The sequence below is a fragment of the Mastigoproctus giganteus genome, chromosome 7, assembly GCF_048544385.1.
Source record: "Mastigoproctus giganteus isolate SK-2022 chromosome 7, ASM4854438v1, whole genome shotgun sequence".
Taxonomy (NCBI): Eukaryota; Metazoa; Arthropoda; class Arachnida; order Uropygi; family Thelyphonidae; genus Mastigoproctus; species Mastigoproctus giganteus.
The window spans coordinates 89,361,109-89,379,169 of record NC_143581.1 but is presented as its reverse complement, the minus strand read 5'-3'; the positions used below and the strand labels follow the sequence as shown (position 1 = coordinate 89,379,169).

The following is an 18,061-nucleotide window of genomic DNA, read 5'->3' as shown; positions in this document are numbered from 1 at the left end:
AGTTTTTCTAGCTGAACAGTAAAGATAAAACCCAAATGTGGCATTAAAACACATTATGAAATGTGCATGTGTAAAGCACATCAGTGGGGGTTAAAATTTTTAAGAATTAAGAGTTTTAAAAGTTCCATCAAATGTGAAACTAACATCGCTTCTTCCCCCTCCCCCTTTTAAACAACATTCAGGGCACTGTTCATTAAGAATTTGTTCAGAACAGTCAGTGGTAAACCAAGCTTATTATAAAAAGGTTCCAATTTGGTTGAAGAAAAAAAATTTAGGAGAGAACACCACCAGCTGTCTGAAAATGGTGATGCTTTCTCCACATGATGTTCCTGCATTGATTTTAATGCAAACTATATACATTTAAACTTATCAGATATTCATCTCTAACAGACTTTTTTTGTCACTGCAGATCAGATATTTTCTGAAACCCAGTAAATCCAAACAATTATTGCAGACCAACAAGGAAAATAACAAACAGCATGCCAAAATTGATGCCAGCACTGTAAAATTGATTCTGTTGGTGTTTTGTCCAAATGCAAAAACAAATAAACCAACAGAAACATTAGATCTTTCACAAAAAGCCTAAGTGAAATCTGCTACACCCAGATCAGGGCATTTAGATGGCATAAATATTTCAAAGATGAATGAACCGACAGAGAAGATGACTATTCCAGGGCATCCATCAACAGTAAGAGGCAACTGAAGATGGAGCATTTACTGTCATCCTTGAAGACAAAAATTATAGTCAGAAAGCTTGCAGCTGTTTTGAGTATTAGTTATGGGAAAGCATAAAGTAGTTTGAAAGAAGACATACACACTCACCGGGTTCTTTAACTACTTACTTGGAATAAAGGTAGGTTAGAACTGACAGCTGTGTTTGCCCTAAAAATGCCTAATGTCAGTAAAATGATTTTATTTAAGCAGAATAATTACCAGAGATGAGTTCTGGATTCACCAGCATGATTCTGAATCAAAATAACAGAGCACAGAGTGAAAGCATAGCACATCACCGCCATCAAAGTAGGAACAGTCTACAAAATCTGCTGACAGGCAGATTTTGTACTGTTCACCTTTTAATGCATTATTTACACTTATAATGGAAAAACATTATACAGTGCCTGGAGAATATTACAGTAAATTCTAAATAAACTAAATCAGAACATTAACTAGAAAAGGCTAAATGTCAAAACATCCAGATGGCTACTGCATCCTGATAATGCAAATGGCCTCAACTGTTATGTGAGTTACACATCAAAACAGTTCTCCACCTTCCCAATAGTATGAATCTGGCCTCTTGTAACTTTTTGATATTTTCTAACTGAAGGTTGAACCTAAAATATCACCATTTTCCACTGAATAATAAATGTCTCTCAGGGAATCTTAAACTGTCTCTGAAACAACAGCTCTGAAACACTTAGAAATGTCCCAAAAAGAAATAACACTGGAAGCTCAATTTTACATTTCAATAAAATGTTTTACTAAAAACAGCCTCCCTCCTTATATTAACAAAACACACCTTGACAAAAAAAAACTGTTCCATTAGTTCCAGTTATATATTTAACAGTGACTAGATCCACGACCTAAACCAGCGGTTCCCAACATTTTTTGACTTGTGAACCCCTTTCAATGTAATATTTTTTTATCACGAACTCCTTTCAATGTAATATTTTTTTATGACGAACCCCTTTCAATGTAATGTTTTTTATCGCGAATCCCTTTCAACATAATATTTTTAATGTGAATCACTAAGGCTATATACTCTGAAATCGTTTAATATTTCTGAATTTTTATTATAAAATATTTCCAGTACTACATTTTTATAAGTGACATTGCATAATAATAAAAATTATTACTAAGTATTATTTATACTTTGTAAAGCAGTTATTAATAGATTCAAACTAGATTCCGAACAGGCTAAGAGTAGAAAATTTGCTTTTAGCCCAAATGGTAACTGAGCATTCTGGTCTCTTGCCAAAGCTATTGGCCGCAATTTTTGTACATCTCTGTTCCCATCTCTGACAAAACCAGATGGTTCTATTGCCACATCAGCCAAAGATAAAGCTGACCTGCTAGCATCCTATTTTTCTTCCAACTCATGTATTGATGATCTTGGAAATCACCTCAAACCACCAGTACACTCCCATTCAATGCCTCCTGTGGGCTTCTGTCAAAAGGATGTCAGAAGGATTTTGATAAATCTGATGCTAAGAAAACCCCAGGTCCTGATGTTATTTCTCCATCAGGACTTGGGGCCCTGATGGAGAAATACCATTAAACCTGCACTCCTGAGCTTACTCCTGTTTTGTGTCAACTTTTTTTTCAGTCTCTTTTTCTAAAGGTGTTTTTTATTCTGCTTTGAAATTTACTCATATCCAGCCAGTTCCTAAAAAGAGTTGTTTGTTTGTTGTTGTTTTTTTGATTTTTAGGAGCATTAGCAACTAAGGCCATATTGCTTCGGGAATATGCGGTGGTCATTCCCTGACCTTTCTGCATCCTCCGTATTTGGTGGGCACGGGCTCGAACCCCGGTCTAATCAAGAAGCGTGTGCTAAGCACTACTGCTCCTGCCCACCTGGCTATGGAGGCACCCCCTAAAAAGAGTGACAAATCTCTTCCATCCAATTATCGTCCCATTGCGATTACTTCTACTCTTTCCAAAGTAATGGAGAAATCAATTAACTGCCAACTCTTAAAACTATCTGGAAATCTTTCATCTGATCAACGATTGCCTGTATGGATTCCGTCAGTGTCGTGCCACTGGTGATATTCTGGCTTATGTTACCCATCTATAGACAAATTCAATGGTAAAGTTTGGTGAAACTCAAGCCATTTCTCTTGACATTTCTGGTCGTGTTTGGCATAAAGGTCTTCTAAATAAGCGTCCATCCTATGATTTGCCAGTTGTTCTTTGTAAAGGGGGTATCCAGTTTTCTCTCTAACTGCTCGCTGCAGGTGATGGTAGATGGCTCTCTGTCTTCTAACGTCCACTAATGCTGGTGTTAGTGGACGTTAGAAGACTAATGTTCAGTTCTTTCTCCCACTCTTTTCCTCTTGTATATTAATGACCTTCTTCCATTGATTGGAAATCCTATCCATAGTTTTATGGATATCCAATGTGGAATCCAAAGTGCTGACGATAGCACATTGTATTCCACCTTCCAGTTTGAGAAACCTTTCCCTGCTCAAACAGCTTCAACTTCTCAAGTATCCACTGCCAAATCCTTAAATGCTGATCCTCAGATGATTCTCCAGTGGGGCAAAGATAACTTAATTTCAATTCTTCTAAAACTCAGACCTGTCTTATATCTCGCAAAAAGGATTCTTCTGCTCCTATGTTTATCTTTGATGACACTCCAATTTCTAGGCAAGATCTTGAGGATTACCCTGACTTTTAATCTTTCTTGGCACAAAGCACATTACAAATATTGCTTCCTCTGCATCTAATAAACTGGGTTTTCTCTTTCGCTCTCAGCATTGCCTTTCTTCCAAACAGTTGTTGGCTCTGTAGAAATCGCAAATCTACCCTAGCATGGAATATTGTTTCCAAATTTCCATTTGGGGGCACTGCCCCAGATTCCATTCAAAAGAGGGCAGTTAGGCTAATTGATGTCTCATCTCTAACAGAGTCTCTCCATTCTCTGTCTCATATACTTTCTGTTTCTCTTGCATTCTTTTTCTATAGATACTTGCATGGCACTGTTCTTCTGAATTGGCTTCTATAATTCCTGCTCTCTCTCTCTTTCAAAGCAGTCCGAACACATGCCACAACCAGTCAACATCATTTTGCTATTCAAGTTCAAACTCATAGAACCAACTTTTCTTCTTCCTCATTTATTCAATTAACTTCTGTTTTCTGGAACCACCTTCCTTCATACGAATTTCCTGAAAATTACAAACTATAGAAGTTCGAGTTTAATGTCAAACAAGTATTTCTTTCAACTTTTCAACCTATTCACGATACTAAGTGCTATAGGTACTAAAAAAAAAAAGTACCTAGACATAACAATGATCCTTGAGAGTGAAAAACAATTTAGTATGGAAAACATATTTATTTAACATGATATACTATAAGATAGTAAACTAATTATAAAGAATTATGGGAGATGTGGTTTCTTTCATTGGCAATTTTTACTTTACTTTTTATTTAATTTTATTTTACTTTATTATTACTTATATTTTGTAGTTTACAATAATATACCTTTGTAAATTAAGCAGATGGCATTACAGGATTTTTACTGCGAACCCACTGGAACACTTTTGCAAACCCCCAGGGGTTCGCAAACCACTGGTTGGGAACTGCTGACCTAAACCAATGATCAGCTCTAGCTCTGTTGTCCCATTCACACAAGAAAGCAAGGGAATTTTGTTTAACTCAACTGCTGTCCAAAAAGTATGTTCTTCACCTTGTAATCACCACAAATTATCCACTCAACATTCCACCTTTTTTAACAAAAATTTCTAACTATTATTAACTTCCTTTAAGGGAACAGGTGACTGGAATAGAGAGAGTAAGATATTCCCATTATTTAGTGGAACTCCTATGAATAATCTCTATTTCAACAGATCATATGTAACACTCATGATCTGTCACTGGTTACACCACTTACATGTGCAGAACAGAAGAACCCTATACAGTCAGTCCTCGTATAGCACGATAGTTTTGTTCCTAGAAATCCTCGTGCAATGTAAAATCGTGCAATATAAATAACAGGGCCTATGGGAAAAATAGGGTTAGGTGCCAACCACCCAAGATTGAACACACATTTGTAACCAAAACATTACCAAACACAATAAATAATCTTAATAAAAAACGTACGTATTTTATTACGACTATTATGTAATAAAATATTGCAAATGCTTTTGCTTCTATCATAAGCAAACTTGTTTTTTTGTTTGATTTTCTATCGAACCAGATGACAGCCGTTCCATCTCTTCCAATTCTTTGTGTCTTGATCTAATGGATTTTAATTACACTTTGAGTTATTCCTGCTATGAAAGTTGTTTTTATTTTCTCTGCATTCTTTGTAATTCTCGGCATTGCCTCATTTAGGCCAGTAGCACGTGCAAATCACATGGTCTTAATTTCACTCAAAGTGTTTCAAAATTTCATATTTTTTCTCTATCAACAGAGACGGACTGGCCATAAGCCTTACTGGGGAAACCCCAGTGGGCCGGAGGCCAGAAGAGGATGGCGGCCAGTGTGATATTGGCCATAAACGCTAGTATGAGGCCACTACAAATTTTCCCAGGTAAGAATTTTTGATCCAGTCCACCTCTGTTTATCAATATTGCTCTTCTTTTTCTCTCTGAATCAGTAGTGTCTTCACCAGGACGCTTCCTTTTCACACATTTTAAGTATTTTACTCATTTTTAGGGAATAAAGCACAATTACAAAATGGGGAGGCATGCTTGATACACATAAACAAAGCTGCGCACGTGTAGCAACTGAATAAACAACACCGTAAAGGCAGAGACACACTAACACTTCACTAGCTCACATTTTACTAAGGCACATTTCTGGAGGTTACTACCAAAAAACAATAAAAACTATTTCCAGCTGCGTTTCTGCTAGTGGAATCTGTTATAAATTGGTAGTAAACTCGATCTAATTGCATTTGCGATAATACCGATAGCTGGAATTGTGTGGGTTTTTACTTTATTATGGTAAAAAGTGTTTCCCCTTCACTGACATAAAAAAACAAATACATTTTCAGAATCTTCTCTTCATTGCTATTGTGTTGCATTCAGTTGGGGTGATTTCGTATTCGACTGCCATTTCTTGTAAACACAAAGGCGAATCATGCATAAGCGAATTCGGTTCGTGTTATATACGATATCATTCCCCTATTTATAAATCGTGTACGATCGAATTCGTGTAGTGTAAACACGTGTTATACGAGGACTAACTGTACTTGCATTAGAAGGGTAGGGATTTATTTTCCTCTGTACATATATCAAGCAAGTGAAGTGTTAGGTGCCAACAGGTTCTTTTCACTCTGCCTGGAGCCTAATAGCTGGGCTAACTTCTTTGGTAGATCTAAGTCCCATGGCAGATCATTCAGTTCATGCAGGCAATCTCATCTTTAACGTAGCTTCAAATTCACTATGCTCTTGAAGAAAAATCAGAATCTGAGTCTTTTTTTTTTTTTTTTTTTTATGTGAACCCCAAACACGAGAGGTATTAGAACTTATAGTACTTAGTACCGTGCTTCGGTTGGAGGTTGAGAAGACGAAAGAAGATATTTGTTGACATTGCACTTGAACTTCTGTAGATTGTAATTTTCAAGAAATACGTATGAAGGAAGGTTGTTCCAGAAAACGGCAGTTGAATGAATAAATGAGGAAGATGAAAAGTTGGTTCTGTGGGTTTGAAGTTGGACAGTAAATGGATGTTGGCTGGTGGCGGCACGTGTTTGGACTGTTTTGAAAGAGAGAGCGGGAATTATAGAAGCCAATTCAGAAGAACAGTGCCCATGGAAGTATCTGTAGAAGAGGCATGCAGCAGAAACAGTACGTCTATGAGAAAGCGAGTGGAGAGACTCTGTTAGAGATGAATCATTAATTAACTTAACTGCCCTCTTCTGAATGGAATCAAGAAGCCTGAGAGAGGTTTTGGGGGAACCACCCCAGTTGTGGGAACAATATTCCATGGCAGGGCTGATTTCCGATTAATACAGAGTGAGCAGCTGTTTGGAAGAAAAGTAACGCCAAGTTTTTTAGATGCAGAGGAAGCAATATTTGTAATGTGCTTGTGCCAAGAGAGATTAGAAGTCAGGGTAATCCCCAAAAGAGATATATCATTTTGCCTAGAAATTGGAGTGTCACTAAAGATAAGCATAGGAGCAGAAGAATCCTTTTTGCGAGATATAAGACAAGACTGAGTTTTAGAAGGGTTGAAATCAACTAAGTTGTCTTTGCCCCACTGGAGAATTACCTGAAGATCGGCATTTAAGGAATTGGTAGCAGATTTTCGAGAAGTTGAAGCTGATTGAACAGGATAAGGTTTCGGCAAAACTATGGATAGGATTTCCAGTCAATGGAAGGAGGTCATTAATATACAAGAGGAAAAGAGTGGGGGAAAGAAATGAACCTTGGGGGACACTTGCATTAGTGGAGAAGCTAGAAGACAGAGAGCCATCTACCATCACCCTCAGTGAGCGATCAGAGAGAAAACTGGATAACCAATTACTAAAAACAGTTGGCAAACCATAAGATGGAAGCTTGTTTAGAAGACCTTTATGCCAAACACAATCAAAAACCTTTGAGATGTCAAGAGCAACTACTTGTGTTTCACCGAACCTTTCCATTGAATTAGTCCATAAATGGGTAACATAAGCCAGAATATCACCAGTGGATCGACATTGACGGAATCCATACTGGCGATCGTTGATCAGATGGAAGGTTTCTAGGTAGTTTAAGAGTTGGCGGTTAATTGATTTCACCATTACTTTAGAAAGAGTAGAAGTAATTGCAATGGGACGATAATTGGATGGGAGGGATTTGTCACCCTTTTCAGGAACTGGCTGGATACGAGCAAATTTCCAAGCAGAAGGAAAAACACCTTTGGAATAAGAAAGTGAAAAAAGGCGGCAAAGAATAGGAGTAAGTTCAGGAGCACAGGTTTTGAGAACAAGTGGAGAACCATCAGGACCTGGAGCTTTCTTAGCATCAAGATTCATCAAAATCCTTCTGATATCCTTTTGACGGAAGACCACAGGAGGCATTGAATGGAGCGTGCTGGGAATGGTGGGAGGTGTTTTACCAAGATCATTAATACATGATCTGGAAGAAAAATGGGATGCTAGCAGGTCAGCTTTATCCTTGGCTGAAGTGACAACAGAAGCATTTGGTTTGGACAGAGGTGGGAGCAGAGATGGGCAAAAGTTGCGGCCAATAGCTTTCGCAAGAGACCAGAATGCTTGACTACCATTAGGGCAAGAAGCAAGTTTTCTACTCTTAGCCTGTTCAAACTCTAGTTTGGACTGATTAATAACTGCTTTACAATTGTTGCGAGCTTTGGTGTAGGCAGAAAATGAAACTGGAGAATTAGAAACAAGCCAATTACAATATGCAACATTCTTCTCTTGAACAGCCTTAGCACATTTATTGGAAAACCAAGGTTTAGATAAAGGACGAGATTTTAAAGTTGAGTGTGGGATAAAGGATTCCATTCCTGCAAGAATAATTTCACTGACACGATCTGAGCAAACGTTGACATCAGAAGTTTTGAAACAGTAATCCGACCAAGGAAAAGAAGAAAAGAAGTCTCGCAGGTCATCCCATTTTGCATTCTTGTAATGCCAAACAACACTAGGTTGGGAATAGCCATGAGATAAAGGTTCCATTGGAGAAGAGACAATCACCAAGTTGTGATCTGAAGTGCCTAAAGGACCTCTCACTTCGACTGTGTTCTTAGAAGGGTTGTTTGTGTGCTGGAAGTACCAAAGTTTTGAGGTAATAACACTGGTTATAGTCAAAAAATTAGTGCATCTTCACAGTGGGGGGGGGAAGAGAACAAGTAGCTGTTTGAAAATTTAGATATTGTACTTCTCCTTGATGCAATATCCAGCACATACCAAAATAGCAACCTAGATTCACACCATAAACAAATGTAAGATACAGAAAATGTAATGGATTTTCATATTCCATTAACCCACTGCCTTACATATTCAATACAGAGCTGACAGGCATAATGTGGTGCCAATAATATTTCTCTGTCACCAATTCTAACACCAAAACAAATGATAACGTTTCTTGTAAATGTCAGCAATTCTTCTGTCTCTGATTTCATGGTGGAAAATTTCCACAGCTGTAGCAGAAGGAATCAGGACTGTTGACAATACTGACGATGATTTTTTTTTTTTTATTATTATCTGCAACATTATCTGGAGAAAAAAAACATAAGTTAGATTTACAATAACATATATTAATAATAAATTAAAAATTAAACACCGACCACTTCTTTCATTGCCAGAAAATACAACTTATGGTACATTATGCATGTCAACTGGGTGCATTACAGCAAATACTGTAATGCCATTTTTGAAAACTCTGACATACAGAGGGGGGGAAAAAAGTGGCTTCAAGTAATCCCATCAACTAGGAATTATAAGTGTGATCATAATTTTCAGTCAACAATTCATGTATACCATTAAAATTGTCTAAAAAAAAATTATCAACTATATACTTTAGCAAAACAAGGTTATAAACATAAAACATTCTAAAATAATCAAGTATTGTGTTATCCAAGGTAGGTCCAGTACTTCACAATTGTGACAAGTCTGCAGAGGTTCCCAACCATTTTTTTAATTTGCAACATATAAACCCAATATATCAAAAAAGTCTTCACAAGTGAAATATCACAAAGTGATGCAGGCCAAGTGAATACTGGGAATTTTGGCAATGCTATTTTAAAATCTCACAACATATTTATGTGTCATGTGACCCCAGTTGAAAACCTCTGCTCTACTGTAATAAATTATGATACATACTTTAACTGTTGAAACATATTCAAGGGCACCAGGTACAAGTGACTCAAGTTCTGGAAATCTTTTTGAATATTTATCCCTTGCAAATTTGTGAATAATATCTGGGAGGGAAAAAGAAAAGCATCAACCAAAACTTATTATTCAATTAGATTTTAACAACATTAATTAGCATTTACTTAAAGAGGTCAGGAATTCTATTCATTCTAGCTATATGACATTTAATTTATATAAAACTGCTTATAAAAAAATCTAAACCTTCCAGCTGTATGAAATAAGCATTACAATTGCAGTATTTCAAACTGTATTATTTCTCATCTCAAAATTTTCCTATCCCCATTTTTGAGAAAACAATTAAGGAGAAATTTTTTCGATGCACCTTTCCATTTATCTCCATGTGAGAACACTTTCATTATATAATATCTTTTGTGAAATCATAAGCACAACTGTCTAGAACATGGATTCCCAATGGGGGTCAATCGTAATGAAAGAGGGATTGATACATGACAAGGGGTTGAATGGGGGAAAATTATATAATAATAATAAATATAAAGAATATAATAACATATATGATTTAAAAATATAACTATGAACATTGGCTTTGGTAATGTTGGTAAATAATTAACTATTATGAACAGATTTTTCTTATAATACATCCATTAATGTGTGTATATTTTTTCGATGAGGGAAAAATGCAATTTTAAAAGCGTTCAGCAGGTAAAAAAAGGAACCCTTTGTTGGGAACCATAGCCAATGTACTGTGGCACACCAGTGTGTTACCATTAATATTTACGGAATAATACTGCTATATATCATCATTAATTAATCCTAATTCTGTCTGTGTCATTACACTTTCGTGCAGAAGATTGATATGCAATTTGAAAAATCCATCAGAAATTCTCAAATCCTTGAAACTTGAAATCTTGACGTTAACAAAACAGCACAAAAAAATAATGTTCCAATAAATTCATATTAAATAGCTCTATAAAATAAAATTAAATACTGAACAAACTGAATTAAAATAAAAGGAGACTAGCAAAAGTGATAAATATCTATTTCATAATTTAAATGATAAAAAATATCTTCCATTTTTGAATGTCTCCTTCAATAACTCAGCAGTCTACTCTGAATACAGCACACAAAACCAGAATATGCAGAGTAGCAGTGCATAGCACACGCTTCTTGATTAGACCAGAGTTCAAGCCCATGACCATCAAATACAGAGGATGCAGAAAGGTCAGGGAATGACCACAGCATATCCCCGGAGCAATATGGCCTTAGTTGCTAATGCTCCTAAAAACCAAATAACAAACAAACAAGCAATGACATATAGGAATTTTTTTCCAGCAGGGATAAGGTGATTAACCTGTTGTATATGGCAATGTTAGGCCACACTTGTACATTGCAGGTCTGAAAATACTCATTTTATGAAAGGCACAGATCTGTTGGAAAGGTTACAGAGAAGAGCAACTATATTAGTTGGGGGCACAAAAAGATAATTTTACTAAGAATGACTGTAAATTGCAGTCTCTGGAAAATAAATATCTGTGTGGTCACCTAACTGAAATGTATAAAGTTTTAAAAGAATTAAGTAAACTGATGGCTAAAGTAAAATGTTGATGGCTCTTTCTCGGGAAATTTACATAAGAGAACATAAATTTAAATCAACAAAGGATATTTGCTGAATAGACGTGCAAAAATTTGTTCTCAGAATGAGAACAATTAATAGAAGAAACTTCCATCTGGTGTTGTCAAATGGCCAAGTGATTTTTTTCCCCTGATTCTGTATAATTTGCCAGTACTAATATTAAAATCCATCAGTTTTAATCCCTGTGCTTATGAGCCTTCAGCTCTATTTTTTTTTTTTTGGTACTTAACTTATTACATGTCAAGTGAAGAAAGAGTGAAAACAATATATACAGAGGAAAACTATTTTGTTAATACAAAAAAAATCAGTTTTCTCCTCATATATATCAGAAAACTGTTAACTTCAAACAAAAGTTTTATCCCCTGTAATATTTTTTCATTCATTTAACTTCATTAAACAAGGAGTAAATTGTTCTTTTCAAGCAGACCTGATAACAGGATTCAACACAAGATACAGAAATCTTACTAGTTGTAATTGGCTGTATTGTGTTGTAATTTTCTTACTAACAAAAAATTTTTTCCCCATTTTAAAATTCACTTCATAACAACTCATATGATTTAATAAGTTGCGCTCTTATTTCCCAATAATTTCTTGTTGTCTCTTGCATCAATGTGGAATGACTGGACAGTCAAATGAATGCATGAAAACTCCAGAATGCCTAACTCATACTTCTAATCAAATTTGACAGCTACTTCAAAGTGCACAAAATCTGAGCAAAATCTTCTCAGGTTTTATTCATTACGAAATGACGTGGTTGCTGTTGTTATTTGGTTTTTAGGAGCATTAGCAACTAAGGCCATATTGCTCCGGGGATATGCAGTGGTCATTCCCTGACCTTTCCGCATCCTCCATATTTGGTGGCTCACGGGCTCAAACCCTGGTCTAATCAAGAAACGTGTGCTACGCACTGCTGCTCCTGTCCACCTGGCTAGGGAGGCACCCAAAATGATGTGGTAGAGGCAGAAGATCAAAATGATGAACATATACAGGGGTGGGGTCCCTCCATACTGGATCAGGCTGTTTCCAGCTCCACCAAGCCAGTAATAAGAAGCACATGAAAATGAGATAACTTGGCAATCATATAGAACACACACACACACCTTAAGTTTTAAGAAGGGCTCTGCTGCAATTGTAAGGGATAGAAAAGCAGACTTGTACACATCAAAGTTTTGTAAGATAAATTGGAAACACATCACCAAAAAGTTCTCTACTTGAGAATGCTTTTAAAAATCATTCATTCTAAATAGGATTCACCTTTCTATTATTAAATATAAATTTAAACTGTCCTAAGAAATCATTCTGTATAAAATATTTATTTATACAGTTCGCTTTATGCTGATTCGCTATAACACTGTTCTTATATTATAACCCGTATCTGACTATAACGCTGTCACAGATCACTATAACGCTCTTTTACAGATTGCATTTTTGGTATATTTAACGAAATTGTTTCATTTGATAGAGTCGATAGCTTGAAAATGAATAGCAAAACAGCATTAAAACGTTTCTCACGCCGACTTGAGAAATTTTCCCACGCTCAGTGAAATTTTCTCACAGTACAGTGACTTGTTACGTAGTTCAGATCAGCATTTTAAAAAATGATCACGTATATTGCATGTAATATTTCCGTTATATGCGTTTATCCGAAGTCTAGTCATCACTCAGTACAGTTTTAGACATCATGTGAAACGGACAGTTTACTTGAACATTGTATCATAATTAATGCAACAACACAGTTACATTTTAAAGAGTTAATGGCCGATAAGAATGAAAAAGCAACAACGTTTGGGCACAGGACGAAGACTATAAATGTAAGAAAAAGACTGAATTTGAAAATTAAATTAGACGTTTTGAAGCAAATCGATTCCGGTCAACGACAAGCTGATGTGTGCCATAATTTAGGACTTGCAAGTTTAACTATAAGAACAATTATAAAAAAATAAAGAATTAATTTTAGCAGCGGGAAAGATTCCACTGCAAGCAACTAGGGCTAGGCCGGCCCTAGGATTGAAATGGAAAGATTTAACTAATTTTATTGAAGATAATATCCAATGCAGAATTCAGTTAAGTTAAATATTTAAAAAAAAAAAAAAAAAAGAGAGAGAGAGAGAGAGAGAGAGAGAGAGCCAATATGATGATCTGATCTGAAGAAAACTCACCTAAAAAAAAAAAATGTAGAACCATTTAAAACTAGTAAGGATTGGTTGAATAGATTTCAAATCCAGGGAGAAGCCGCAAGTGCAGATCACGGAGCCGAAACGTTCAAAAAAGAACTTATTAAAATTATTGAAGAGGGGTATTACATGTTATACTTCTCAACAAGTTTATAACATAGATGAAGCAGGACTTTTGTGGAAACGAATGCATAAAAGAAGTTTCATATTGAAAGAATAAAAAAATGCCAGGTTTCAAGGCGGCAAAGGATCGGTTGACTCTATTGTTGGGTGGTAATGCTGCGGAGGATTTAAAATTAATACCCCTTTTAGTTTATTTGGAAGAGGGCCAAAGTTCAACCCAAAATCGACACATTTTTCTTGATTAAATTCATCAATTAAATTCATGATTTTAATTGGAATTTTAAGTTTAATTTTGATACGTAAAGTAGTTACCACATAATTATATAACGTATGTAATGCAGAATATTTTATATGTACAAATATTTGAATATTAAATATTTTGACTGACATATGTGCATCTTTTCACTACCGTTTATTATTGATTAAGAAATATCCTATGGCACCGAGTGCAATTCACAAATATATGTTACCTTATGGGAATGCGGCACTCGCTTAGCGCGGATTCACTTAGCGCTCTGTTTTTCCGGAACGAATTAACAGCGTTAAGCGGGGGTCACCTGTACTCAATTCTAGGTATAATTCTCTACATTATCAATTTTTCAATAATATTATGAGGCTTTCTAAATGAGTTGGATATTGATTTCTTTGTTAATTTTAATGATTTTAATAAAAAATTGATGCAAATTATAGAGATTTAATTAGCACCTTACTTTTCACTTTTATATTCCTGTTTTTATATTGAATTAAGTCGAGGTACTTATAGTTGATCTGTGTTTAAAATGTAAAAATTTTTTGCTTTAACGAAACTGTTATATTTTAAATTCAGTATTTCTTCTCACATTTATTTATTTATGTTGTTATACAGCAAGATATATGTCAAGTGTACTTTTTGAAATTAATTTAGTTAATTATATTTATTATTTTATATGTTAAAGTTTTTGTAAATTAAATGTTATCTATTCAATTTGAAATTAATATGTACAGTATACTTGATAAATAAAAATTATAAAAAACGAAGTTCTCCAAATGTTAAAAAACCAAATGCATTTGGTGATGTTTAAGTAGCTGCCCTTTATCAATAAATGAAAAGTTTCCAAAATGTTGAGGATCTATTGAAGAAGACTAACATTTAGGTTGGCGTTCACCTTCATAGAGGTGATGAAACAATTGCTAAAGTGCGTGAAAAAATTTATTCTGAATAGTAACTGACCATCTAAGAAATTGGCCATGAACTGGGAATCTCTGAATACAATTAAGTGATTTTGACTGAAAATCTTAGCACACATTGAGTGTCAGCAAAATTTGCTTCAAGATTGTTGAATGATGACTGAAAGACTCACCCTCGACTCGCATGTAACTACCATATTGTTAGCAGTGATCAAACATGGGTGTACAGCTATAATCCCAAAACAAAATTCCAGTGGTCTCAGTGGAAGTTGCAATTTGTATCACCAAAAAAAAAAAAAAAAAAAATATATATATATATATACACACATATATATAATTCCTCCATTATACATATAATGGGGGAGTGAAATTAGCGGAAAAAAATGTTGTCAAAAACATTCCTGTTAAGGAATGTTTTTAACTACAAATAAATAGACCTTTAAATTGTGTTTCTAAATGTGGAGTATCCCAGCAGGTATGGATTCAAAAACTGATGCAAACCATAATTTTATCATGGCTGGGTTTAATTTTATGTGCAATCGAAACTACTATTACTACTACTACTACCTAATTCTGAAACAATTAACATCTGTTTTATCATTAATTTTGGATCTATACTACGATTATATTATTTACATAAAATATAAAACAGACAGTATACAGTGAGATTCTCACATATCAGAAATTTTGAGTTACTGGATGATTTCAAAAGTATTTTTTAACTAATGTCCAATAAACCAGAACACCTAATAAACTAGCACTGCCACAAGTCCTAGATGACAGACTGCTTGCAAATCAAAAACTGTCAAAAAACATGTTCCTTATCAAAAACATTCCTTAACAGGAATGTTTTTGATAAGGAACAATCTGATAACATCTAACAGAACAAACAGCAGAACTCAACCAGCTCACAGTTAAAAAAACTTCCAGCGATATATAGCATGGGATGGAGTTCCTCAGAGGAGATCACTTAAAACATTGTGTGCCCTAATGTCTTTTTGGAAAAAAAAAATTTTTGATCAAATCTTGTATATCAAAAACCTGTAAAATCAAGCAGGCTTTTATTATTTTTTTTAACTTCAGGCTTTGAAGTGGCATCAGTAATTTTCTCAATAACTTTGTGATTTTTTTGCATTCCTTCAATTTAGTCACCTTGTTTCCAAATTCTGGCTAGAAGTCCAAGAGAAGAGATTACCCTACACACAGGAATAAAAATTAATCATATAAGGAAATTTAAAACCTTTAAATTTTCTTATCAAACTACAAGTAATCAAAGCATGAGGAAAAGCACTGTAATGTTATGCTATAAAGTAACTCTACTGATCATGGTATATACTACAAATAAACAAACCTTTAAATTGTGTTTCTAAATGTGGAGTATCCCAGCAGGTATGGATTCAAAAACTGATACAAACCATAATTTTATCATGGCTGGGTTTAATTTTATGTGCAATTGAAACTACTACTACTACTACTACTACTTATTTCTGAAACAATTAACATCTGTTTTATCATTAATTTTGGATCTATACCTTATGTTTATATATTTTTTATATAAAATATTATATTATTTACATAAAATATAAAACAGACAGTATACAGTGAGATTCTCACATATCAGAAATTTTGAGTTACTGGATGATTTCTGAGTTACTGATTTATTTTTAATTTCTGGAAAAACCAGGGATGTATTAAAAAAGTCATATTCATTACTGAAACTCAAAATTATCAAAATCATTATGAAATGGAAAAAACTGAAGATAAAAAGAAAATTTTTAAAAATTTGTTTCACACATTATTATGTAAATTACTACATTGTATAAATTATACTTAAAATTATGACTTTGGGATAAAATACTTACTTATTTCATTATCAATTTCCACTGCCAAGTTATTGGCTTCCACGATCAATTGATATTCTGGGTCTGCTTCAACAGGTCCAACAACTAAAACAATGCACGGAAAAGTACTGATTAGAAATTATACTAAATTTTCACCTTTGCAACTTCACACAAAAATTTGAGTAAAATAATGTCTTTGAGAATATGAATTATCAATTATTTAAAAATATATACTCTCATATGAAATACAAATATGAAGGACAAATAAACATGGGAATGATAAATGTACATATTTTATAATACATAGTAATTAAATCAGAAGAATTAAATCAGATTTTAGAAGGCACTTATGGAATTATACAAGGCATGCTGAGACAGTGTCGTCTCCTTTGCTGCAAACAATGCAAATAGTACAAATTTTGCAAAATAAGATATCCAAAAAATAGTAACAGTAATCGCCATATAGTGCAGAGAAGCCACAGGCTTTTGCTGCACTAGCAAAAAAAAACTAGATAAGAAAATACAAATTATATACTTCACTTCTCACACAGGTAACTATCTTGGGATGGGAGGAACCCCCGGTGCCATTAGACAACTAACACAGTTTACACTTTACAGGTAACTATCCAGTTGACCTCTGAAATTTATACAAACTGACAGCCTCAACTACCTGCGAGGGCAACTTGTTCCATGACCTATGGCAAACAAAATGGGAGCAGGAAACCAGAGGTCTAGTTACCAAAAGGTTTCTGCCATGGGTGGCAATGGTCAGCCCAAAGCCGCCTAAGTGGTATGCCCCCGGACTTTTTACAACATTCTTATTGAAAGCTCCCTAAAGGCAAAACTAACCTCCTTAAGACTGACTGATGACCCAAATTGCACCTGTGGCGAGAGTAAAGACTGGGCACACATTCTATATGAATGTATAATTTATGGCATCCCCAGAACACAGCTAATAGCACAGATTGGCCCCCGTCCAAGGGTAGAAGAACATCTATTCATTATAGAAGAGGAAAATTATAAAGCCTTTACAATCTTCATGCAGAAAGTATTCGAAATGCACAGAACTATCCAAAGAATGGCAATTCAGCCCCACAGCAATTAAATAATAATCAACAGTTAAAATTGCCCAAGTCTCCCACCATGCCCAAACGATGACCTAATAACTGTCAGGACAGCAATATTCTGCACCCTGCCATGACAAAACCAGATTGACCTGGGTACCCCCCAGGCCTACCCTACGATGAGTAGGAACCTGGGACCCCACACCAAATAAGTAACCAAGTGGGGGAGGGAGATGTACAGGCAGCCAGGGAAGCAGATTAGCTGAAAAATATCAGTAAGCTGGTAGCAAAGGGATGTAATGTAGAATGAAAGACAGAATGAATAGGCTGGTCACTGAGTGAAAGAGTGAATTAGGAATTATGGTAAAAGGGAATAAATGTTTTGGTGAAAGAAAGACGGACCCATCATGAGGGAAAGAGAGTGAATGAGTGTTATGGTGAATGGAAATGAGTGGAAGAACAAATGTAATTGGCTGAAAGAATACAAAGTTAATAATAACTTAAACTACTTTATATATACTAACAAACATTTACTAAAAACGCAAACACTATCACTGCAT

General features: G+C 34.9%; 1 protein-coding gene across 3 annotated transcripts in view; it reads right to left on the bottom strand.

Moving 5' to 3' along the window:
* Positions 1–18,061, bottom strand: part of Prp31 (pre-mRNA processing factor 31) — a 262,750-nt gene that overhangs the window by 209,134 nt on the left and 35,555 nt on the right. For all 3 annotated transcript variants that reach the window (XM_090376998.1, XM_090376999.1, XM_090377001.1), the window contains exons 4-5: positions 16,459–16,542; positions 9,491–9,588 (exon numbers count right to left, since the gene is read on the bottom strand). In XM_090376998.1, the coding sequence (XP_090233124.1) occupies positions 9,491–9,588; positions 16,459–16,542 (182 nt within the window). The remainder of the gene's footprint in view (positions 1–9,490; positions 9,589–16,458; positions 16,543–18,061) is intronic.